We start from the raw sequence: 25,347 nt of genomic DNA on the forward strand, positions 1-25,347 counted from the left end.
ACAAAATTTGTCGGACGTAAAGCGCGAAACACATTTCGAACCGAACACTGATTTTGGTAATAAAATTCAATGATTTGCAAGCGTTGCTCGTTAGTAAGTCTATTCATGATGAAATGTCAAAGCATACTGAGCATCTTTCTCTTTGACACCATGTCTGAAATCCCACGTGATCTGTCAAATACTAATGCATGAAAATCCTAACCTCAAAAAAATCACCCGTTATATTAGTTTTATAGTGTCAATAGAAGTGCCAGTGATGTGTCTTCCCCTAAGACCTTTATTTGTTGAGACGATATTATCTTCTCTTGGCCAAACCCCACTGCTGACAGCACGGTATATGTACTTCGCTGCTTATTTGATCACTAGATGTATCGGTATGAGCTCCAGTATGACTTCAAGTGCAGAGGTTGGACAAGTAAGCATTGACCGTGAACCCAAGATGCAGGCGAGTCTGTGCAGCTCCGATAGCTGCAGGTCTACCGAAGCCTGTGTTGCTTTCAATGCCCAATCAACAGATCACTAAGTGACAATAAGCCTTACGATGATGGTATATAGCCAACTGAGGATACCTGGCTTGCAGCCTCAGAATCTAACGGCTAGATGCCTGCATATCATGTGTGCCTTGATGACTCTTACATGCCTCTTCCAACGTAAAGTTGAGCTTAATGTGAGACCTAGGAATTTTACCTCTTTAAACACCTCCAACTCCCTGCCACCAAGGGTCCTCAAGCCCGGTTTTTGACAGATTGATGTTTAACCCTATAGTATTACACCAACACGTGCCCCTTGTCGTAATACCTTGTAGTATCCAAGCCAAGTTTTGCTACTTCAATGCTCTCTCGCACGTGTTTCGATAATTTGTTCAAATATTTTCGGTAATTACATTTCAGGTAAGGTATGCCATTGGTGGCAGCAGTAAGTGCTTTAGCTTGTGCTACTAATGTACACGTATGAATGCCACAGAATGCCCACGCAATCATTGAAAATGATTTAAGTACTTGAGTGACTGCTTAATGCTGTTGGCAACTAACAGTTTCACTTTGCTAAATTGGCAACAGCCAGCCACTTCAGGCAGTGAATAACACCGAAACGAGTAGGCATTAACCTGAGGCACCCGTAAGCACACATATACACATTCATATACTCGTATGTATAATACAAAAGCCGTCATTGAGTAGATTGACGAGGCAATGAGGGAGTTGAGTGCCGACTTACGTAAACAAAGTCAGTGCACAAATACTCTTATTGGCATGCTGACATACATACATATATACGCTAGTATTTACACTTAAGAGAAAAATAAAGCCAATACTCATCAGAGTGTGCATGAGTGAGTACTATTCGCAATACCAACACCTATCCAGAGACCCTACAATCATTATTGGATAAAATTCGCAGCCATAGCTGCGAGTAAACACGAAGACCGTGAAGACTCGACTCCACGGCGTTCGCAGCACCTCGGACTGACTTATGGAACGATTTGGCTCAGTTTTACGTCGAGATTTTAAATTGAAAACGTACAAAATACAGCTTGTGCAAGAACTGAAGTCTCTCGACCTTTCCAAGCAACATCGCTTCTTTCTATGGGATCTTAAAAAGTTCCAAGAAGATCCGACGTTTTCGAGCCAAATTTTGTCCATTTCTGTCTCAATGGGTATGTAAACAAGCAAACTTTACTTTTTTGGCAACCTGACCTGACCATAACCGACTATTTGCAGTCCGAAATTGAAACTCATGATCTCGGTGGCATTTGGTTTCAGCAAGACGGAGGCTGTTCCCACACATCGCGACAATCAATGGATGAACACTTTGGCGAGCAGATAATTTTACGTTTTGGGTCGGTCGATTGACCGCTAAGATCGAGTGATATCACACCGTTAGACTTTCTCCTGTGAGGACATGTAAAGAATAAAATCTAATCGGACAATCCCGCGTGGATTCCGACCCTGGAGCAAAATATCAAGCGTATCATTCGCCAGTTACCAGTCGAAGTGCTCGAAAGAGTCTTTGAAGATTGGACGCAAGGGATGGACCATATGAGACGTAGTCGCGGCCAATATTTTAAAGAGAGAATCTTCAAAAAATAAATGTCAACGGATATTATTGTGAACTTAATTGTGGAGCCTTTTCGGTCGCTTTCAGAGAAAAGATTTCGGCAGAAAACAATGTATAAGAAACTTTTGATCAAGAAACATAAATTGTTTTGAATATATTTGTAGAAATTGTTTTGAATATATTTGCAGATCATAGAAATACTTTTGTTGGTAGTACAGCTTTGACTTGAGCATCCCCTTAGTTCTGCTCCGTAGGCCCAAAATGGCTTTAGAATTTGATTAAATAGTAACAGTTTGTTTTGAACTGATAGCGTGGATTTCCTGCCAACTAGGTGGTAAAGTCCTAACTTTCAAAAGGGGTGAAGCAAAAACTTTATTTGATGACAAGTTCCTGGACACTGCTTAATTCCATCATGAAAGATTGGTGTGCTATATGTAGACGTGGTGAAGGCGGAGAGGAGCACCGCAGGCGGTGAACGCAGTGGACGTTCAAAGAAAAATTATTTTGCACGACCGTAAAGAGAAGTTGTTCGAGACAGCAGGTACTCTAGAGATGTGAACTGAAAAGAGTATATCATTGACGAATAACTATTTGGGCATGAGAAGGCTCTGTGTTCAGCGCAAGTACCGCCCAAACTCACTTTTGATCAAAAAAACATTGACGAGTTGATGATCGAAGCAGTGCTAGGGGATATCCCAGCGTAATAAACCCGAGTTTGTCCATCGACATGTGAAAATGGTTAAAACATGACTCCATCATTTCATTTCTAAGTTCAATCAACAGTCTTCCGAGTGGACTGCACACGATGGACCTGCTCAAAAGCGTGGAAAAGGTCTCGGGTTTTAAAAGAATGCTCATTGGGAAGCATTTTTCGTCGAATGAAGAGGTGATCGCCGAAACTGAGGTGTATTTTGAAGCAAAGAACAAAGCGTACTACAAAAATGGTATCATGAAGTTGGAAGGTCGATATACATACAAGTATATAGTGTATCACCCTTGTAGGAAACTATGTATGTCGAATAAAGAAAAAGCGAATTTTGGCCAAAAAATGTGTTTTATCATGGCAGGCCGGGGACTTTCCAATTGACCTGTTTATAGGCTCTGGCCTCTAGAAAATATGTATGCCTGTCTGTGCGTCAGTTTGCTGATGACGTAAAATTCCTGCTTACTATGCAGCAAACCTACAAAGTTCCTAACAATGCCAATGCTACCCACACGACGCGTTGAAGCAGCAACGGTACGTCCAGCATTGCGTCGTAAAGTTGTTACGCTGATCGATGCAGGAGTGGACTTTGAAACTTTCGGTTGGACTGCAGGCGTTTACAGTTGTTGCTGACCTCACACGCCAATTGTGGCTATGCAGCAAGGAAATGTTGTGTGTCAGCGTTCAACAGCTGTCCAACTGGTTGAGAAACTTTAAGTGAGCATCAATTTTGTATTTCCACTCGCCTGCGCTCGTTCGCAGCGAAAGCTCGGTAAAGCGTCCAATGGCGCAGTGTTGAATATGCATATAATAGAGAAAAGAGTTAGGTGTACGAGGACCTTATGCTTTGGCACACAGATAATCAATTGGCCAGATGTTTGCGGTAAATATTTGTGCCAGACAGACTGAACATCTATCCGCAGCAGCACTTGGGTGAGTAATCAACTGTGAGTGGACTCCGAGCTATGTACGTGGAGTGAAGTCTTAGTCATTTAAAATTCAAGAAATATCAGGTGATGATTGGATTCGTTCGAGACCGTTTTTCAACCATAATTTTTTGTATTATATATTATTTTCAAAGTATCAATTGTCTCGATTGTCCCTACAAAAAATAGTCCAAAGAGATTTTAAATCGCACTGGAGGCCAAAATATGACGCGCTCTTCAAAAGTTTCCTTGGCGGTGCCGTGCCGACATCAAAGTTAATGGCGCGACGGTGGCAATTGAACCGGCTGGTGGCGCTGCGGTACTGACACCGAAATAACGGTGTGCATGCGGCAAATTTGCAATATATTTTCGGCACAAATTGCCGCTTACAAAGTGTCCTTGCATATTTATATATTTGGACGTGAGTAAGTGTGTGTGTGTGAGAGTTTGTGCGGTTAATTGACAACAGCGGCGATGACGCAACTCGCACAACTTTCAGCTGTATAATGGCCGTTATCATGTTACGTAAATAAACAAAAGTCCACATGCAGACAATGGTGTAATCGCATAAAGCGCAGACAGTGGGAAATGCGGGTCCACACACACAAACACTTTTTCAATTGATTCACAGCCCCAGTGTTGCCACCAATTGGCGACGTTGCATGTGCATTGCTGCACGTGCCACTCGCTAAGCTATTTTACTGTTATATACCGGCGGGTCCGATGGACTGCCGGCCGAGCTATCCAACACGGCGGCGATGAACTGATAAGGAGCAGGCATCAGCTTCATTGTAGAACATGATCGGACGAAAGAATGCACGATAATTAGGATTTAAGTATGCTCTGCCCAACCCAAAAAAACGGAGACCTCACAATCTGCGTCAACTACCGTGGGAGAATCCTCCTCAACATCATACATAAGATTTTATTGACATCTACGTAGTCATTGGAGCAATAAGCTGTACGAGATATACGACAATGTTGACATAGTTTAACGAATTAAGAGACAGCGGATACGATGGCTAGGTCATATGGTCCGACTGGATAAAAACACTTCAGCTCTGAGAGTATTTAATGCAGCACCCGCTGGGGAAAGCATAGAAAAAGGAAGACCTTAACTCTGTTGAAAATGCCAAGTAGCGAAAGACTTGGTTTTGCTTGAAATCTCCAATTGATGCCAAGTAGCGAAATGGAGGAACGACTGGCGCGCGGTTATAATCTCGGCTATAACCGCGTAAGCGGTGTCTACGCCAATAAAGCAGAAGAAATTAGATAAATAATACATAGGAAATTTTTTATCCGAATCTAACCACTCATTGCACTGGTTCTTATGCGTGTTATTTTTAAACAAATATTTAAATTTTAAACCTCAAAATCTACTTTGAAACAACGTCTAATTCTTTCATAACTCAAAAAACTCAAAACATTTACATTATTTAAAATCAAAATGGAAGTGACGAAAAAATGTGATATATTACAAAATCTGAGGATAAGCAAGGCACATACACATAGATCATGTGTTAGTTGCGGTTAAAAGTGTCGCTCACATGCTGTGAAGCACAATTTGTCGCTGGCAATGACATGAAAAGAGAAATAAAATATAATAAAAATATCCGAGCAAATGCAAAATTACACAATGGCGGCTGCTGTAGGAGTCACCGTTGACAACAGTAGGCAACAACGGCGTAAGCATACATGATCCATGTGAAAATACACGTACACATGCTAAAGCAAGGTGCTGGGAGCAATTAAGGTGGCACAGCTAGCGCTGACACAATCTTCAGTAAGCTAAGCAGTCAGTTAGTCGTTCAGTCAGCGGCAGCTCACATTGCTTTTGCGCCGAAATATGTGTGCATGTGTACATACAAAGATTCACAGGATTCTCTTTTTCAAAACTATTATGAGTGTGAGCGTTAGTACTTGTTACATTCAAATATGCGCCGTTGTCAATGCATGTGTGTTGAGATTCTTGCAAATTTGGTTCGAAAGTGGATATCTATTTTTGTAGCCTTTGTTGTAGTTAATTGGCGTTTAAATTTGCTTTTGAATTCCCCATTCTGCGTCGCGATAAAATTTTGCGCCAGATTGGGCGAAACAGCTTCGGAAACGTACGCTAAAATTGTAAGAGCGTATAGAGATAGTGCTCATAGTCGTGCCTAAACTCACAATGGTTGTCTCCGCGCGCCCCTCGCCCGAAAAAAGCTCACATGAGCAAGTCGAAGGTGAAAACGATGAATATTGCCTTTTTTGATAGCCGTGGAATCATCCACAAAGAATTCGTTCCACCGGGGAAAACTGTGAATCAAGTCTACTATTGCCAAGTTCTCGAAAGATTGCAAAACGAGTCAACAGGGTGCGCCCACACATCGCTCGTAACTGGATCCTTCATCACGACAACGCGCCGTGCCACACCGACCTTAGTGTGTCCCAGTATTTGGCCTCTAAAGGGATCGCCGTGTTGCAACAGCCGCCTTATTCGACTTTGACTTTTTTTATGTTACCTAAAACAAAATCGGTCGTCAAAGGAACCCATTTTGAGTCGATTACGGCCATCCAGGCGGCCGTGACGAGGGTACTCGCGGACATTCCAGTCGAAGCGTTCCAGAAATGTTACGACGCATGGAAAACGTGCTGGAATCGCTGTAGGGACTACTTTGAAGGGGATGGCAGAGTTGTAGAATAATTTTCAAATATACGGTTTTTATGGAATCAGTCTCATTACTTAATTGTCATAGCTCGTAAGTCTTAAAATGCAACAGTACAGCGAGGACTAATAAATTTAAAAGTTTTCTCGGAACAAATTCTGTAAAATTCGCTTCAATTTGTCTTTGTTCTTTGGTTTTAAATGTTTATTGCCGAGCAAATACTAAGTTTCATCCTTTTTTAACTTCAAAAGCCAACTTTGTTATTAAAATATAAATCCAGCGCGTCACAGTAGGGCGGATTAAACAACAAGTTGATCTTGTAAATTTCTATTTGGCGTGCAGTTCGCCCATTACAAGCGAACTGTGGTGCTTCCACACCAACAACTTGTACTAATGTCTTTTGCGATTGGTTGCTTAGCCGATTTCATCAACCTCGTATTTCCCGCGTTTACTTGTTGTATGTCTGTATGTGTTTATATAAGTATGTGCAACTTGCCTTCCCAGTTTCATTTCTTGGCCGCCACTTTGTTTGCATTTTAACTTTATTTCGCCTCGCCACCGCATTGTTGTTGCCACATTTAAACGGTCACAGTTGGAACTAGATTGTTCGTTGGTTGTGGTTTTTGCTTTTACTTTTTTTTCTTTGCTGCTGTTAACTTAGTCTGCTGATTTGTTCCGTGTTCGCTGGCATTTGGAATACACTTCGGCGCCCACACAGGAAAGAACAGAGCGAAGAGTGGGAGTGGAACTGTAGAGGAGGGTGTGTCGCTTAGTAGTAACCGCCATTTTCGTTTTGCTGTAATAATTACTACATTGCGTTGCATTAATTCGTTTGGCGTTGTGCTTGCAATGCCTTGCACTGATTGCATCGATTCCACAATCGCAGCTGCAACTATTGCTGCAGGCGACACAATTACCCACCAACCGAGAAATGTGTGCGCCCGGAAATCCGATTAACTGTGGTTCATGTCAACAGCAACAGTTGTCAGTACACACCCTTTAGTTTTAAATTCACAAACACATACACACTAATCGATTGACAGTTTTCCCACTTTTTGATAAGGTTGGTCACATTGAATTGGTTTTCTTGTTAATTATTAGATTTACATAAAATCAACATGAAATACAATTATTCTACGTTCTACGTTCTACAACGTTTACAAATCGTTCAACTTTTTTACGGAAACTCCCGTTCGAAAAAGAATATGTTTAGCTGCCATTTCATCCAGAAAAAACAACAGTTTCGTGTGGTTTTTGGGGTGGTGGCCTGTCCATACTTCTTCAAAAATGATCCTGGTGAGAACGTAACCGTCATAATCGACTATTTGATACCTGAAATTGAGTCTTGTAATGTAAGCGACCCCTATTCATTTCTTTGAGCAAAACATCACGCGTGTCTTTCTCCACTTACCAGTCGAAATGCACGAACGAGTCATTGAAAATTGGACTCAACTGATGAAACATCTGAGATGTAGCCGCGCCCACCATTTGAAAGAAATAATCTCCGAAAAATAAATGCGAAATCAAATTTTTATACTCTCGCAACAAAGTTGCTAAGAAGAGTATTATAGTTTTGTTCACAAAACGGTTCTTTGTAAGTCCTAAAACTAAAAGAGTCAGATATAGGGTTATATATACCAAAGTGATCAGGGTGACGAGTAGAGGTGAAATCCGGATGCCTGTCTGTCCGTCCGTCCGTCTGTCCGTCCGTCTGTGCAAGCTGTAACTTGAGTAAAAATTGAGATATCATGATGGTACACGTATTTTTTGGCTCCATAAGAAGGTCAAGTTCGAAGATGGGCAAAATCGGCCCACTGCCACGCCCACAAAATGGCGAAAACCGAAAACCTATATAGTGTTAAATAAAGATATTAAAGTGAAATTTGGCACAAAAGATCGCATTAGAGAGGGACATATTTGGACGTAATTTTTTTTGTAAAAGTGGGCGTGGCCCGCCCCCTACTGAGTTTTTTTGTACATATCTCGGAAACTACTATAGCTATGTCAACCAAACTCTATAGAGTCGTTTCCTTCAGGCATTTCCATATACAGTTCAAAAATGGAAGAAATCGGATAATAACCACGCCCACCACCCAAACAAAGGTTATGTTGAAAATCACTACGTTAACCGACTAACAAAAAACGTCAGAAACACTAAAATTTACAGAAGAAATGGCAGAAGGAATCTGCACCCAGGCTTTTTTTAAAAATTGAAAATGGACGTGGCGTCACCCACTTATGGACCAAAACCATATCTCAGGAACTACTAATCTAATTAATTTTACATCAAAATAAAAAAATATGAAAATGACGGATAATGAAATCTCAATTATCACTTTATCATGCGAGAGTATAAAATGTTCGGTGGCACCCGAACTTAGCACTTCCTTGTTTGTTTCGATTGAAAATGAACATTCCCCATTAAAGTTGAAGTTTCTGTGTGTTTTCTCATTAAAAGTAATCTCGAAATGGATATTATGTTATAATTATCGGTGTCGTTGTTAGTAAGAAAAAATCGCAGAATGCCATGAGACATATTGCACTGGTAAGAAGCCAGTTACGACTTTTTTTACCAAAAATTTAAGTTATGATATAAATCACCCTGTATATGCAGTACGCACGCTCTCAAGCATTTATTTCGCTTTCGTTGTTATGCTTAATCAAGTATATTAACTGTTATCGGCTGCAACATATTTATTTCGCCAATTTGCATAACTGTATTCCAATCAATTGAAAATCGGCGCACGCTCGCCCGGTTGTGTGCGTGTGTATGTTAGTATAAACGGACTTTTTTCTCATCTGGATGCTCATGTTTATTCACAACACAATTTCGTACATAAAAATACTACACACGCACACACAATCAAATGAGCTACCCACAGCAGAAGGTAGGAGGCGTTTTGGGTTTACCACATAAATCAAACCGAGACGACGCCATGAAACAAGCAACAACAATAAGAGATGTATGTAAAATATTTTGTGTTCACAGACACTAAGACCGCAAAAATATGCCGTTATGATGGTTAAAAATCTTTAATACATCTGCGTTACACACACACATACACACACAGAAGCAGACACACAGGTGGTTATGATAAATTTAGATTTGACTGCGCTCACCTAAGTCGCGGCAATTCACAGTAGACCCAATCCGTGACTTCTTCCAGTCGCACCTCTCGCTGTGTATTGGCCAAATCAGATTTATTGCCGGCGATAACAATGGGTATATCCTTTGGCAGCCGCAATTTATGACACGAAAAGAAAGAGAAAGGTAAAAAAGTTAAGCACGTTTATACATTTGTGTCGATGTTTGTAAGTGAGTTTAGAGCTTTGAGAATGCCACGGTTTAGGTCTAGTAAATAGCAGTAAATAAAAATCGATTAGTGATGGTCTGTTTTGGAATTTAGAGAGAAATATTGCGTAGTTTTAAAATCATTAAATTGTGGCCGCGACCCCGCCTTTTGATAACCCCATCTACTCCTTATAAAATGGTTGGGCTTGAACCCGACCAATATATTATACGTAAGTAAAAAAAAATAGTTTAACCACACTTAATTTACAGTGAATATCCATCAACCACAAAGCCACATAACTTAAAAGACGATAAAAGTAATTTATATACCCTCAAACCTTGTTTTGCAACTATTTTTGAGAACAATACACAAACAACAAAACTCACCTGAAAGTCGGCACGCTGCTCACGTATCTCCTCAAAACACTGTTTGACACAATGAAAACTCGACGCAGACGTGGACGCATAGACCAACATGAAAGCGTGGGCGGTGGCAATGGACAGGCGGCGCATAGCGGGAAATTGCATATCACCGGAAGTGTCTAAAATATCAACCTGCCAATACAAGAAAATAATAAATTTGAATTATTTTGAACACACTAACGAGAAGTTTGATATCAATATTTCTAGAAAAGGATAAGCGTTCAAAATATAACACATAACTTTTACGTATATAATAACTCAGATCGCATTAAAAAAGCGAAATTTTAGGAGAAATATATTTTTTTAATTTTTTAAGCTTCTAGTTCCCTCATGAAAATCTTTTTGGAGAAACATTGTTTAAAAAAATCGTTAAAAAAACTAAAATGAAAATAAAAAGTATATGTTTAAAGGAAAGACTGCGTATGAGTGGCCTTGAGTACTAGTGAATATCAATTTCAAAACCGTTTAAGAAAAAATATTTTTAGAGACGTTAGAAAGAAAAAACTAATTTGGAAATATGTAATGCATACATGGCGTATGAGCAACCTTTGATGAACCTGAGCATGGATTTTGACACAGTTACTGGATTAGCTTCATTGCTATATTTCTAAATTGGCATAAAAACTAGCATCTATATTGCAGAAAGTCTTTGATTATCGCATATCTCAAACTAAATTCTTTTATGAGTATACTAAAATGTTGAATGTCAGTGGAACTCTTTTTTGTGGTCTCCTCTTCGTGTGCTACGTTGGAAATAGTTTTAAAATTCTTTGTATGCCTAAGGACATTTAAAACAATGTTTTGAGCATTTGACCTTATTCGAAATTTCTTTGCACATCTTTCCAGATCGACGAAAGTCAAAAATTAAGCTGCGAAGGGTATGTATACAACTTCAGCGTTTCCTCATTAAAAAAACTTGAATAATACATTTTAATATATTTTAAACCACAGCTTTGAAACACATCCTTACAAGAAATCAATAATATTATTAACAAAATTTAACACCTTAAGGAATTTTAGTCTGTTGATTATTTTTACTTTTGTTTTATAATGAAGGCCAATATCGTTTTGGACCTTTCCCAGCCAACTCGTTATTAATATAGATTTTTGAAGATATGTCAGTGTTTCTCAGTTTGGCACCTAAAATCCATGAAGTCGAAGTTAAGAACCGAACTCTTTCAAGCGCTCACCGAACGACTAATTCACTTTGTCTAGGCCAATGCATCTTGCATCAGAGTCAGAGCTATTTTCGCTGTTTTTTAGCCGAGGTTTATAATAGTGGACATAAAATTTGTCGCTTTAGTGACTAAATATCCGCATTTAAAGCTAAACTACAAGTTTTATATAAATTAGCAAAATGAAACTACAGTTTGGTTTAGCTCTGCCATTAAATTCTCACATATGCAAATAGGAACTTATCTACAAACACTCGTGTTATTTGTACAATTTATAACGCAAATATGTAGGCAATCGCAGTTGAAAGCCAATAAAACGCTACTGAATGGCCCGAAATTATGGCATGCCAATGCTAATTGGATGTCGATTGGTTAATTTAGCAAGCGTTGTGTCCAGCCAAGCGAGACTGGCGGCATAACGCGCAGCAGCTTGTTAAATCGTTATGAGCATGACAAAGGCTGTCCCAGTATTTGCGGGCAACGAACAAGACTGCGGGCAAAAGACAGACGGAGATCAGAAGGAGTAATGCCCAACTGCCGTCGTCGCCGCTGATTAGGCTGGACATAAACCTACGTGTGTGGCTGAAAATTTTCATGAAATTGATGCTTGCAAATCGTTAGGCAAATGTTAGAGGGATGGCAAGAGAACACGATATCTCTTGCAAGTCCTTTCGAATGATTTTGTTGGATATTTTGAGTGTGAGATGCATTCTTGCTCGACTCGTCTAATAAAGCTGATTTTTTTTTTCAAAAAGAGTGCCGTAAACAGGTCCCTTTGGTCATGAGTGTAGTGCATATTCAGAGCTCCCATTCATGGAGCGCATTATAACTGCCGATGAGACATGGGTTTATGAGTATAAAAAGCAAACAAGTCAACAATTATCGGAACGAAGGGAAAAGATGCCAAAACTAAAAAAACGCGCCAAAGTCGCTCAAAAATCAAGGTGATGCTCATACATTTCGATGTTGATGGTTAGGTGCATCATGAATTTATTCCGGAGGGACAAACGGTCCATAAGAAGTTCTATTTGACCTTATTGAGGCATTTTGCGTGAGATCATCTGTCGAAAACGGCCTGAATTGAAGAATTTAAACCCAAAAATACAATGAATATCATCGATCAACCGCGGTATTTACCAGATTAGGTTCCATGTGCTGTTTTCTTTTTCCCCAAACTGAAATTAACGCTGCTTGGAACTCATTTTCAGCCAAACGAAGAGGTAATTCTATAAATTCTTATACTCGTATGTAGAGTATCAGTACAGTGTGTTATTTTTTAGGTTTTGTCAACCTATAGCGCATAAACAACTTTTTATGATATCAATGGTTTTTTCTATAGTCGATAAGTCTTTTCTCTTCATTTATACATATGTATATACAATTCCATGCCTATCTCGATTAGTTTTAGTTGTTACAAACAACCGTTAGGTGGGAAAAATATTAGATTTTCAGGTAGCAAAGTGAAAAGTATGTCTATGGTCTAAAGATGAAGCACCCTATTGCATATTCTACTTAAGACATTCTTATAAGTGCAAGCAACAGGTTTAACGGAAGATATGTTAATATGCGTGTTGTCAAGAGTTGCCAATATCTCCTAGACAACTTTGTCAACCAACGGTAAAAGCATGCATACGTGGTTGTGTGTTTGTGCGCCATATAATTATTCCGTGTCGAGCGTGTCATATTGAAGATGTTTGCAGGCAAAAGTTCTGTACTTTATTCCCTTACAGTGTTTACTTAAAGTTTTTTCTTTTTTCTCAATTTAAATATTATGCCCGGGGTTTCTACATGTACGAGGTATGATTATTTAGTAATGAGACTGATTCCATAAAAACCATATATTTGAAAATTATTCTACAACTCTGCCATCCCCTTCAAAGTAGTCCCCTTGGGCAGCTATACAGCGATTCCGCCGCGTTTTCCATGCTTCGTAACATTTCTGGAACGCTTCGACTGGGATGTCCGCGAGTACCCACGTCACGCCCGCCTGGGTAACCGTAATCGACTCAAAATTGGTTCCTTTGACCACCGATTTTGTTTAAGGAAACAAAAAAGAGTCACAGGGTGACATGTCGGGCGAATAAGGTGGCTGTTGCAACTAGGCGATCCCTTTAGAGGCCAAATACTGAGACACGCTGAGGGCGGTGTGGCACGGCGCGTTTCGTGATGAAGGATCCAGTTACGAGCGATGTCTGGGCGCACTCTGTTGACTCGTTTTCACAATCTTTCGAGTACTTGGCAATAGTAGACTTGATTCACAGTTTTCCCCGGTGGAATTCGAACTGTTAAACGCCGATCTACAGCGTTGCTCTTGATTTCGTTTTTCCATTTTCGTGACGAGCACTACAAACACACGTCTACTCAACTTGACGCAGCAGGCGAACTAAACAAGCTAGAGCGGTGGTACATATATCAAGGGGGAGGGAGGGAGGTGCAATAAAATCAGTCTCATTACTTAATTGTCAAACCTCGTAAATGTCCGTGCCGACAGTAGTTGAAGTCAGACCTCTCTTACCCGACATATAAAAGCTGCGGCCCCTACATTAACCTGTTAAATATATTATTAAACATATTTTAACAGGGTGGAATTTAAAGCCTAGCTGCGTTTGTTTTCCCATTTACGCTCAGCACTTCACTGTGCGGGCACCCTAAGGAAGACAGCAGGTATAAATTCAAACCAAACGATAACGAACGAACGATGACTGATAATTCGGTTATGAACTTATATGCCTGGGTATCTGAACTCTTTACGGGATGTTCTAGCTAAACATTTTTTTTACTCTTCATTGGCCTTTGCCCCTTAAGAGAAAAAGTTGATGTCCAGTTTAGCGGAGATATCATAACTTTTTATATTATTATTGTTATATATTTTTTCAAATTCTTTTTGTGAACATTGTTAACCTTGTAAATAAAATTACTCTGCAATCTTACTCACCTTCAGTGTGACGCCGCCCAAATCATATTCCCGATTAAAGAGATCCTCGACCGTGGCACGATATTTGTCCGTATAGGTCTTGAAGAGGAAACGTTTGATGATGGAACTTTTGCCCACACCAGCACCGCCCAGTATGACCAGTCTTATGCGCTCCAAGTCAGCCATTATGAATACGGCTGACGATTCCAACTGTGGATGCGCGGTATGTGCTTAAACACACAGCTGCTTGAGCAACCAACAGTCAGCAGTTATTTACTTTTTATCCCGACAAATGTTCTATTCTTGTGCACTTGTGTATATTGTACGCATTGCCAACTACCAGTTCGTGTATTTATGCATTGTGGCGGCACCACATGCTGTTAGCGCGGTCCCTCACTCTCCCTTTTCATACTTTCCACAAGTGTCTTATTTTACACGCTGAAACTTCTGAGTAGTCTAAGCTTCTTCTCCTCTTATTTTTTTGTGTTCCTATTTATTGCTTTTTCGTATTTTATTGCTTACAAATTCACATGTCGTTTGCTTTTTGTTGATGTCCTTTAATGCTGTTCTTCTCTCCCTTGAAGATTGCTCGCGCAAATTCCAAACTGTTTTGCCATTGTGCGGCGAAGAGTGAGCTGAAAAGTTAAATTACGAAGAAATGGTTAGCGAATTTCTTATAAAATTTTATGGCAAGAAAAATAAGTAAGAAGGATTTTCGCTCAGATTTAGTTAAAAGCTGAGATAAGATATAAATCATAGAGAGCCAGAAAAATGGCATGCAAAATAATTAAGTAAAGCGGTTATGGATGTATTATTTACTGAGTACATATAGTTAATAGGAACGCAAGACGATAATTTAAATCCAATTCGTTTCTACTTGTATGTGTGCGGGGCAAGAATGTCCCCTCTTGCTAGCTCATATACTTTCCATTTACCAGTGATTTTTCTATGACCAGGTACCCATAAAAATCTGATAAGGAAGTAGCCTGATGATGTTTTCAATGAGGACAGAGAGTTCTTGATTAAGTTTGAGCGCACAGTTAGCGAGCTCAGCACTAGTATTGCCGCTCTGCTATCGTACTGAGAGCTCACATCCCTGAAAGAGACGACTCTTCGGAGCATTACTCTACTACTATCTTATTAACAGCTACTTTTGGTTGAAAAAGACTACAGTGGTCCGGTAAGATTGACGATGAGCTTCTTACAGAAACTCCCACTTCTTTCTTAGCATCAAACCATCCGTGAAAAGACCTTATTGCGGTTCTTCTACAGCGCCTGTGAGCAGAAAGAACCACCGCTTGTAGCTGCTTGGACGAGGTGCTCCCAACTTTGGTGAAATATCTTTTATATAGTTCTTCTATGATAACTCAAATAAGCCAATGCCTTCCTTAATTTCTCCTAAGTATTTGGCCTCCTTGAAAGCTTTCCATCGAAGATAATTTCTTGGTATTTCATCAAATCATTATTGCGGGCGTGAACCTCCAAAAACGGGAGAAATAGGATAAGATAAGGAAGAGACTGGGATCTTGGACCTCCTAGTAAAAAAAATCACTTCAGTTTTATTTGAGTTGATGGTTAAGCCGCTATCTAACAGTCAGTTGTATAGCTTGTAGACTTTAGCGAATAGACCACATCCAGCACGCAGTGAAGAAAATATAAAAGCCGTAGCCGAGAGTGTACACGAAGAGCGTGGACTTGGCATATTTTACGTTGAGATCTTAAATTGAAAATGTACAAAATACAGCATGTGCAAGAAGAACCTTATCTTCCACGTTTTCGAGGCAAATTGTGTCCTGCGATGAGGCCCATTTTTGGCACAATGGGTGTGTAAACAAGCAAATTTTCCGCATTTAGGACGAAGAACAACCTGAAGGTATTCAGTAGCTGTTATTTTATCCAAAAAATAATAACAACCCGCAATATTAGTGGCTACTTAAATGTTTGTGACAAAGGGATGCCAACAAAATTGTGTGCTTATACACTCCAATTATTGAAATTATTCCGATTATTGGCCCGACAAAAATTATTTATAATTAATTTAAAAATAATAACAACCAAATACATAAATGAGTGCAGGTCCACAAATTTTTATGGATTTTTATATTAGCACACTTTTATGAAAGCTTAATTCTAATTATTTCAAATAATCGCAAAGTAAACAACAATTTGCGGGCTCACTTGGTAAATAGGATTATTTATTTTGTTTATTATACCTAAAAGAAAATATTTATGCAAATAAATTTACACCACTGTAAATTTATAAAAAAATATAAAAAAAGTTTGTTTGCGTGCAGCTAATTATGCAATAAACATCAAGAGCTTATAGCTTATACGAGGTATGACAATTAAGTAGTGAGACTGATTCCATAAAAACCGTATATTTGAAAATTATTCTACAACTCTGCCATCCCCTTCAAAGTAGATCTCTTGGGCAGCTATACAGCAATTCCAGCGCATTTTCCATGCTTCGTAATATTTCTGGAACGCTTCGACTGGGATGTCCGCGAGTACCCTCGTCACGGCCGTCTGGATGTCCGTAATCGACTCAAAATGGGTTTCTTTGACCACCGATTTTGTTTTAGGAAACAAAAAAAGTCACAGGGTGACATGTCGGGCGAATAAGGCGGCTGTTGCAACACGGCGTGATGAAGGATCCAGTTACGAGCGATGTCCCTGCTGACTCGTTTTCGCAATCTTTCGAGTACTTGGCAATAGTAGACTTGATTCACAGTTTTCAAGGCCACATGTTTACTAACGGGTGATTTTTTTGAGGTTAGGATTTTCATGCATTAGTATTTGACAGATCACGTGGGATTTCAGACATGGTGTCAAAGAGAAAGATGCTCAGTATGCTTTGACATTTCATCATGAATAGACTTACTAACGAGCAACGCTTGCAAATCATTGAATTTTATTACCAAAATCAGTGTTCGGTTCGAAATGTGAAAATCCGCTTTTTTATCGACAAATTTTGTTCAGCGATGAGGCTCATTTCTGGTTGAATGGCTACGTAAATAAGCAAAATTGCCGCATTTGGGGTGAAGAGCAACCAGAAGCCGTTCAAGAACTGCCCATGCATCCCGAAAAATGCACTGTTTGGTGTGGTTTGTACGCTGGTGGAATCATTGGACCGTATTTTTTCAAAGATGCTGTTGGACGCAACGTTACGGTGAATGGCGATCGCTATCGTTCGATGCTAACAAACTTTTTGTTGCCAAAAATGGAAGAACTGAACTTGGTTGACATGTGGTTTCAACAAGATGGCGCTACATGCCACACAGCTCGCGATTCTATGGCCATTTTGAGGGAAAACTTCGGACAACAATTCATCTCAAGAAATGGACCCGTAAGTTGGCCACCAAGATCATGCGATTTAACGCCTTTAGACTATTTTTTGTGGGGCTACGTCAAGTCTAAAGTCTACAGAAATAAGCCAGCAACTATTCCAGCTTTGGAAGACAACATTTCCGAAGAAATTCGGGCTATTCCGGCCGAAATGCTCGAAAAAGTTGCCCAAAATTGGACTTTCCGAATGGACCACCTAAGACGCAGCCGCGGTCAACATTTAAATGAAATTATCTTCAAAAAGTAAATGTCATGAACCAATCTAACGTTTCAAATAAAGAACCGATGAGATTTTGCAAATTTTATACGTTTTTTTTTTTAAAAAAAGTTATCAAGCTCTTAAAAAATCACCCTTTACAAGCACGCAATAAAATCAGTATCATTACTTAATTGTCAAACCTCGTAAACTTCCTAATGAATCTGTATTTATAGAAAAAGACAGCCTTCACAGATGATTTTTTTAAGTCATAAAAGTGTACAAAAATGTCTTAAATTAGAATTTAATCAGTACTAGGTGTGCTGGCTTGAAGGGGCCGTTCTTCTTGGGGAAAATGAAATATACCACCAACCACAGAGCATTGCTTTCTTACCAAATCAATCTGCTTTTGCAGTCGATGTGATGGTTGCTCCGGATTAGCACATAATTTTCTCCCTTTAGTATTATTAAATTAAATAAATTTTTCATTGCTAGTGACAATTCGATGATTTGCAAAATTTCAAAAGTGTTTTTTCGGGTTTTCATTCGTCTTTCATTGAATTCATGTGACACCTAATTGCCTCACTTTTGGATCTTTCCCATAGCTTTCAAATGGTCTAAAATTGTTGGTTTTCCAATTTTAAACATGGCTGCTATTTGCCTTGGACTCAAAGTATCTTCTTCTTCTTTATTGGTGTATGTACCGCTTACGCGCTAATAGCAGAGTGTTCACCAACATAGCGTGCCAGTCGTTCATCATTTTCCCTGCTTGGCGACAATTGGAGATCCCTAGTGTTGCTAAGTGAGCTTCTATCTGGTCTTATTAGTTTTGCGATAATACCAAGTTCAGACATAGGAGCCTAAGGCAGCTTCTTTTCGTGCTGTCAAAAGCAGCTTTAAAATCGACGAAGAGATGTTGTGTATCAATCCTCTTTTCACGGGCCTTTTCCAAGATTTGGCGCATAGTAAATGATTGGTCAATTGCTGATTTTTCAGGACTAAAGCCCCACTGATAAGGTCCAATAAGTTTGTTGACAGTGGGTTTTAATTCTTCACACAATACGCTCGATAAAACCTTATAGGCGATGTTGAGGAGGCTTATCCCACGGTAGTTTGCGAAGATTGTGGGGTCTCCCTTCTTGTGGAATGGGCAAAGAACAGAGAAGTTTTTTTTATAAAGAAAGGACCAGTTTTCAAGCGAGGGTTCTGTTAGAGACCGACGAAGTGTAATATTCCGTGCCTACGGCGTCAGTTAAATCTCAGATGTTCTGCGCCACCTACGGCAGACTATTATTTTTAACAATTAATTCAGTAATATTTGTCAAACAAGGAATTTCAATTTATTTACAATTATGCCTGTGCAGCTTCGAAGAAAACGCTGGAAGTATTAACACAATTGCCAGAGCACCTATGTACCCAGAGAATGAAAGCCTACCACGAAAAGCATTCGTCCACTACTGAGCGATCCTGCCCCGTCGTCACTATCATTGCATTCATTACTTTTCTGGAGAATTTCTAATAGCACTTATTTACCGTTAGCGCCAACAAGCAATCTATGTCGATTTCGTGTTTCAAAACTTACAAAAGCAGGCGAGAACTGTAACCTGCAGACGAAGACACCTACCAAAAGAACAATAACTGCAAGACGAGAGACAACAACAATTGGAACAAGCATACAAAGAGAGGGTGTTACAACAACTGCCACAGCAGGCAACGTCAATTTCCATAAAGTTCTAGACTTACACATACATATACTATGCGGCAGAAGTTTTCGAAATTGCGAAAACAATAACAACAACTAAAGTGACAGTTGTAACATTGACATACCAATAAATTCGTGTAGAAGTTGAATATAACAGAGGACTTGGGTGTTGCTGCTTGCTGCCAATAATGCCAATATTGTCGATACGTTGTTGCACGTGTATGCGGCAAGTCTAATAAGAGTTTGTTGCAAGCAATGAATTGTAAGTGAATTTCATCTGCTTTTATGAGTCTCTATTTGCATGCATGACAGCAGCTACCAGAGAGAGCATTTAACTTTTTCCACTTTAACACGCTTTTGCAGCATTTTCCATTCCGTTTCTTACTCAATTTTATTGCTGTTTTTCTTTGTGTGTACATGTACTTCTTCGCATACATGTTGCAAAGAAATGTTTACTGATCGCTTTTTTAAATTCTTGGTTTTATGGTGTTATTATTTGTGTTATTAAACTTTCCTCTTCGCCTTATTCCATGCAGCTTCTGCAGCTGGCGTCGAGTAAGATCTTAACCTTACAACGTGGACGCCGATACAACAAAGGCATAATAGACCTTTCCAAATATAGAGAAACTAGACTTAATGAAGACAAAGAGCTCATTAAATCACTTATGATCGATCACAAGAATCCTGCCTAGCGCTGTAAAAGTTTCCGGGAAGATCATCTATCAAGTATTAGAACACACGAGGAGAGGTCAGCACCGACCCATTCCCATTCCACAGATAGTGAGACTAGAGTACCCCTTCTTGCCAGCCCATTAGCTTTACAGTTGCCTGTGATGCCACTGTATATACCAGTCTTATCAAAATGTGACTCACTGTCATATTGATAAGGCCTTCCTTAACCAGCCTTGAACGCACGCCTAGTGCAGGTGGTAGTGATTTGACAACTCCATGATTTAAAAGCTTCAGTATAAAGATAAGCGTGTGACGATTACGGAATGTTTATAAATATGTTTATTTTGAAACCAAGATTCTCGGAGCAAAACAGTAACTTTTGCAGCCAATTCATCTTTCGGCGACATCTATGGTTAATATATGCCAAATAGAACCTTAGAGCACCACACATGCTGATGAGCGCTGCTTGTCGTCTTTTTTACAGCCCTCCGTCACACAAAGACTTTATAGATCATAATTGGTTTGACTATAGTGTCATAGAGCCAGATAACTATTATTCGATATTAAGCTTCTTATCTAAGACGGGCCCTTAATACTTCACTGTACCCACAGGTTGCATACGAATACTTACAAACCGCTACAGCGATGCTTACTGCATCGTGTATCTCCTACTAAATAAAACCATCTCAGCTTTATTAGGATTTATTGCGAGGCCACTTCTGGGCATCAAATTAAATACTTTTACGTGAACTCGTTAACGATACTTTAGAACTTTCCTTTGACCATGAGTGTCACATCGTCTGCATAGGCAATTAGCCCCTAATCACATTTCACGGACCGTTACCCCATTCTTTTAATAATAACTTTATTACAAAGAAGATTGAAGAGAAAGTGTTTGAGGTTCGATTTAACCTCAAAACTATCCAGAGCTGTTGCAACTGACCTGCAGCAAGACATTATTAAAAGATCTTTTAATATCTAGGAAGCTCCCAATAGCGAATGGCTTCCTCAAACCCTTAGGAATGCGGCCTTTTTTATGCCAGTCTATTAGCCTCTCAAAAATTTTCGGTAAAAAATAGGTTAGACCTAAAGATCCAATCTGTTCAAAAAAATGCATGCCAGTCATTTGCGTGGCATCTTAACAGCCGTTTGCAGCTGCGCTAATATCATGCCGTCCGCCTTGTGGACTTGAATCAAGCCATGTGCTTCTCATCTAGAAGGACAAGCAAAGGTTGCACAAGCCTCTTGCAGCATTCCGACAGGTAATATCAACGACATATACGAATATTACGGTTATGAACCATTAACATCACTCAAACACCGAAAGAAGAGGTGAATGCTCAAACAAAGGGTAAAATAGGACACGAAACAATACGTATGGATCAAGCCAAAGGAATGCCAAACCCATCAGCCACTCACACACATCCAAATGCAAATAAATCCAGCAGGTAGTTCGTTGAAAATTTCGTGTGCGCATCCAGTGATTTGCTTTGCTGATTAGGCCTAGTTCGTACTATAGGAATGCGTCCGCTTTGTGATTTCAGTGTTCATCCGAGTTTGCGAAATCTCACGATGCTTGGATGTGCTCACAACAGCCTCACTGACCTATAAATACATACAAACAAACATTGGTACATTAATTAACAAGAGATCTGTCCGACAGGAAAGTTCAAACGCCATCACTGGCAACAATAACAACAACAGTAATAACAGAAAGGGCCACCGATGCTACCAAACAAAGCCGCTCTGCTCCCATAGTGATGCACAATGTAGATATGAAATGAGGCGGGAAGTAACATTAAATAGTCGAATTCGGTTATGGTAATGAAAACCCAGTTGCAGTACCACAAAAATACTCAAAAAGTGCGGTGAATTTCCGTTGAGGATATAAAGCGAAATAACTTCGGTGTAGAGACCTACTAACCTGTATTTAACTGTTATTTACCTGTTACCTATCTGATATTTACTTGTTAACTACCCGCTAGTTACCCTTTCTTTACCTGTTAATTATTATTATTACTAATCATTGGATGTAGTTTTGTTTTGCCGCTCGATTTATACATAGGCTACTATATATATTTCTGGACTAGGCAACACTAAGTGTTACCAGGTGCAATCTGACATTTCCATTGGAAAGTTTGGCATTTTTTAGCATAACATCACTCAGAACGTTTTGTCATTTAATCGTGAATTGTTTTATTTACAGGGAATTAAAAAATTCATCTCGGCCAAAAAATGGAATTAACTCGTGAACATTTTAATGCGATAATTTTTCACAACTTTCGACGTGGATAATCACGACAAGAGTACATCGATGAACTAAAATCTTTGTATGGCTATGAAGCACCATCTTATAGCACTGCGAAAAACTGGTACAACGAATTCAATCGTGGCCGATGCTCGCTCAAAGACGAATTCCGTGAAGGTCGTCCAAAAACAGCTGTTGTGCCAGAAAACATCGATGCCGTACGTGAACTGATAATGCAAGACCGTCATGTAACATACCTTCAGATAAAAGCATGAATATGCATTTCTCCCACCAGCATACATTCGATATTGCATGAACACCTGGCCGTAAAAAGGGTTTGTTCTCGTTGGATCCCGCACAATTTGACAATCGCTCAAAAAAAGGCTCGTGTGGATTGGTGTAAAGAAATGCTGAAAAAATACGATCGCGGTGCTCCAAAAGACGGTTATAAAATCGTCACAGCTGACGAATCATGGATCTATGCGTATGAGCCCGAAACAAAACAGCAATCGACAGTGTGGGTCTTCCAAGACGAGCCAAATCCAACGAAAAAAAAACATTTTCATTGATAAATATGCCTATTTGCCTATTTTCATTATTAGGTCAGAAATAACGGGTGATTTTTTTGAGGTTAGGATTTTCATGCATTAGTATTTGACAGATCACGTGGGATTTCAGACATGGTGTCAAAGAGAAAGATGCTCAGTATGCTTTGACATTTCATCATGAATAGACTTACTAACGAGCAACGCTTGCAAATCATTGAATTTTATTACCAAAATCAGTGTTCCGTAATCCGCTTTTTTATCGACAAATTTTGTTCAGCGATGAGGCTCATTTCTGGTTGAATGGCTACGTAAATAAGCAAAATTGCCGCATTTGGGGTGAAGAGCAACCAGAAGCCGTTCAAGAACTGCCCATGCATCCCGAAAAATGCACTGTTTGGTGTGGTTTGTACGCTGGTGGAATCATTGGACCGTATTTTTTCAAAGATGCTGTTGGACGCAACGTTACGGTGAATGGCGATCGCTATCGTTCGATGCTAACAAACTTTTTGTTGCCAAAAATGGAAGAACTGAACTTGGTTGACATGTGGTTTCAACAAGATGGCGCTACATGCCACACAGCTCGCGATTCTATGGCCATTTTGAGGGAAAACTTCGGACAACAATTCATCTCAAGAAATGGACCCGTAAGTTGGCCACCAAGATCATGCGATTTAACGCCTTTAGACTATTTTTTGTGGGGCTACGTCAAGTCTAAAGTCTACAGAAATAAGCCAGCAACTATTCCAGCTTTGGAAGACAACATTTCCAATTCGGGCTATTCCGGCCGAAATGCTCGAAAAAGTTGCCCAAAATTGGACTTTCCGAATGGACCACCTAAGACGCAGCCGCGGTCAACATTTAAATGAAATTATCTTCAAAAAGTAAATGTCATGAACCAATCTAACGTTTCAAATAAAGAACCGATGAGATTTTGCAAATTTTATGCGTTTTTTTTTTTAAAAAAAGTTATCAAGCTCTTAAAAAATCACCCTTTATTTAGCACACACCCGTGCTCGTCTGTCAACAGGCTACACAAGTGGCATTGCACATTGTGCGCTTGTGTGCTCAGTTACTACTATGTTTAGTTGGTTGGTTGACTAAGTGAGTAAGTGAGCTGCCGAGCTAGCATACTCATTTCTGTGACTAAACCGCACTGTCATTAAAGTGACCCATTTCCGGCGAATTATTATGCGAAAAGCGAGCGATTACAGCCGGCAACGCCCATCAGCTGCTGCACCGTCGTAACATTACCGTTACATGCAACAATTTTGTACACTTAACAGCAACAAACAGCTGGTTGCTCGTTTTCCGACACTTCCGCTTGTTTGATGAATTTTAGCGCATTGACTTAATGGACATCACGTTAAAATGCTCGGTAACGTGCTGTACACAACAACAATTCCTGTTTCTCTTTTTCACTTAAACAGCCTGTATTGCCTGCGTCGTCATCACTCTTCGACAGCTGTGCAAACCGCAAATGACTTACGTTGACGTTACTTGGCGCACGAGCGTTTAATGCTTTGTGCTTGTGACCGCAGACAAACTTTGGGTAACATTCTTCTGAATAATAGAAGGACCGCCTTTCGACCAATCCTGGTTATATTTTTGGTATGAAACAAGCTTGCCAATACTAGACTCCATAAGACCTGAATCTAAAATATAAATTACGTCGTGTAGACGTCGCTGATGACGAGAAGTCACAGCCGAAAACCGAAAAACCCAAAATTCACTGAAGGCCATCCCAACTAGGGAACAAACAAGTGACCTCATAACGTGTTCCAGGGTCTTGAAATCCCTTATAATCTGTTATTTTGGTATCTCTCTTTATCCAAGTAGAAGAACTTTTTTCAATAGCCTTTTTCGACAGGTCACATGTGTGTAGTGTTTTCGTATAATTTCAGATGGAAAGACTTGCTCTTGAACAGCTTTTACACATCGTCCAATTTTATTACAAAATTTCACGTTCTGTAAACGTTCAAAATCACTTCGCTCTATGGGCTCTTGAAATTTTCCAAGAAGACCCAACGTGTTTGAGCCAAATTTCACTCAGCGATGAAGCCCACTTTGGGCTCAAGGGGTATGTAAACAAGGAAAATTACCAGATTTAGGACGGAGATATGTAAACCTGAAGAGATTCAATACAATTTAATTCAGAAAAAATAAAGGTTTGGTGTGGTTTGAGGACCAATGGAATAAAACCGAGTCACAACTATCGGTTGAAGTTTTCTTGACGATATTTCTAAAGTTAAACAGATACAACTTTTCTTAAAGATGAACTTCATGAGAAGCGTCTGGTTTGGTGAAGACACAATAAGGTGAAAGGAATTTAATCCCGGTGGTTTCATAATTTGCTTCAAAAGGGCCTAGATGCGACAGCTATACAATCAATTTACCTACCACCTATGCTCAGAGGTGGAAATATAACGAAGGAAGTGAGGAAATCACAGAGTTAACTTCGGAATGCTCTTATTGTACACAATACTTAGGGTCAGGCTTTGGAACA

General features: G+C 39.6%; 2 protein-coding genes across 3 annotated transcripts in view; both read right to left on the bottom strand.

Moving 5' to 3' along the window:
- Positions 1 to 14,770, bottom strand: part of LOC125777751 (GTP-binding protein Di-Ras2-like) — a 32,140-nt gene extending 17,370 nt beyond the window's left edge. For both annotated transcript variants that reach the window (XM_049453210.1, XM_049453211.1), the window contains exons 1-3: positions 14,155 to 14,770; positions 10,009 to 10,176; positions 9,450 to 9,559 (exon numbers count right to left, since the gene is read on the bottom strand). In XM_049453210.1, coding sequence (XP_049309167.1) covers positions 9,450 to 9,559; positions 10,009 to 10,176; positions 14,155 to 14,319 — 443 coding nt within the window. In that variant the 5' untranslated portion in view covers positions 14,320 to 14,770. The remainder of the gene's footprint in view (positions 1 to 9,449; positions 9,560 to 10,008; positions 10,177 to 14,154) is intronic.
- Positions 1 to 25,347, bottom strand: part of LOC125777750 (uncharacterized) — a 207,735-nt gene that overhangs the window by 67,417 nt on the left and 114,971 nt on the right. The window lies entirely within an intron of this gene.

This window comes from Bactrocera dorsalis, chromosome 3 (assembly GCF_023373825.1).
Source record: "Bactrocera dorsalis isolate Fly_Bdor chromosome 3, ASM2337382v1, whole genome shotgun sequence".
NCBI lineage: Eukaryota > Metazoa > Arthropoda > Insecta > Diptera > Tephritidae > Bactrocera > Bactrocera dorsalis.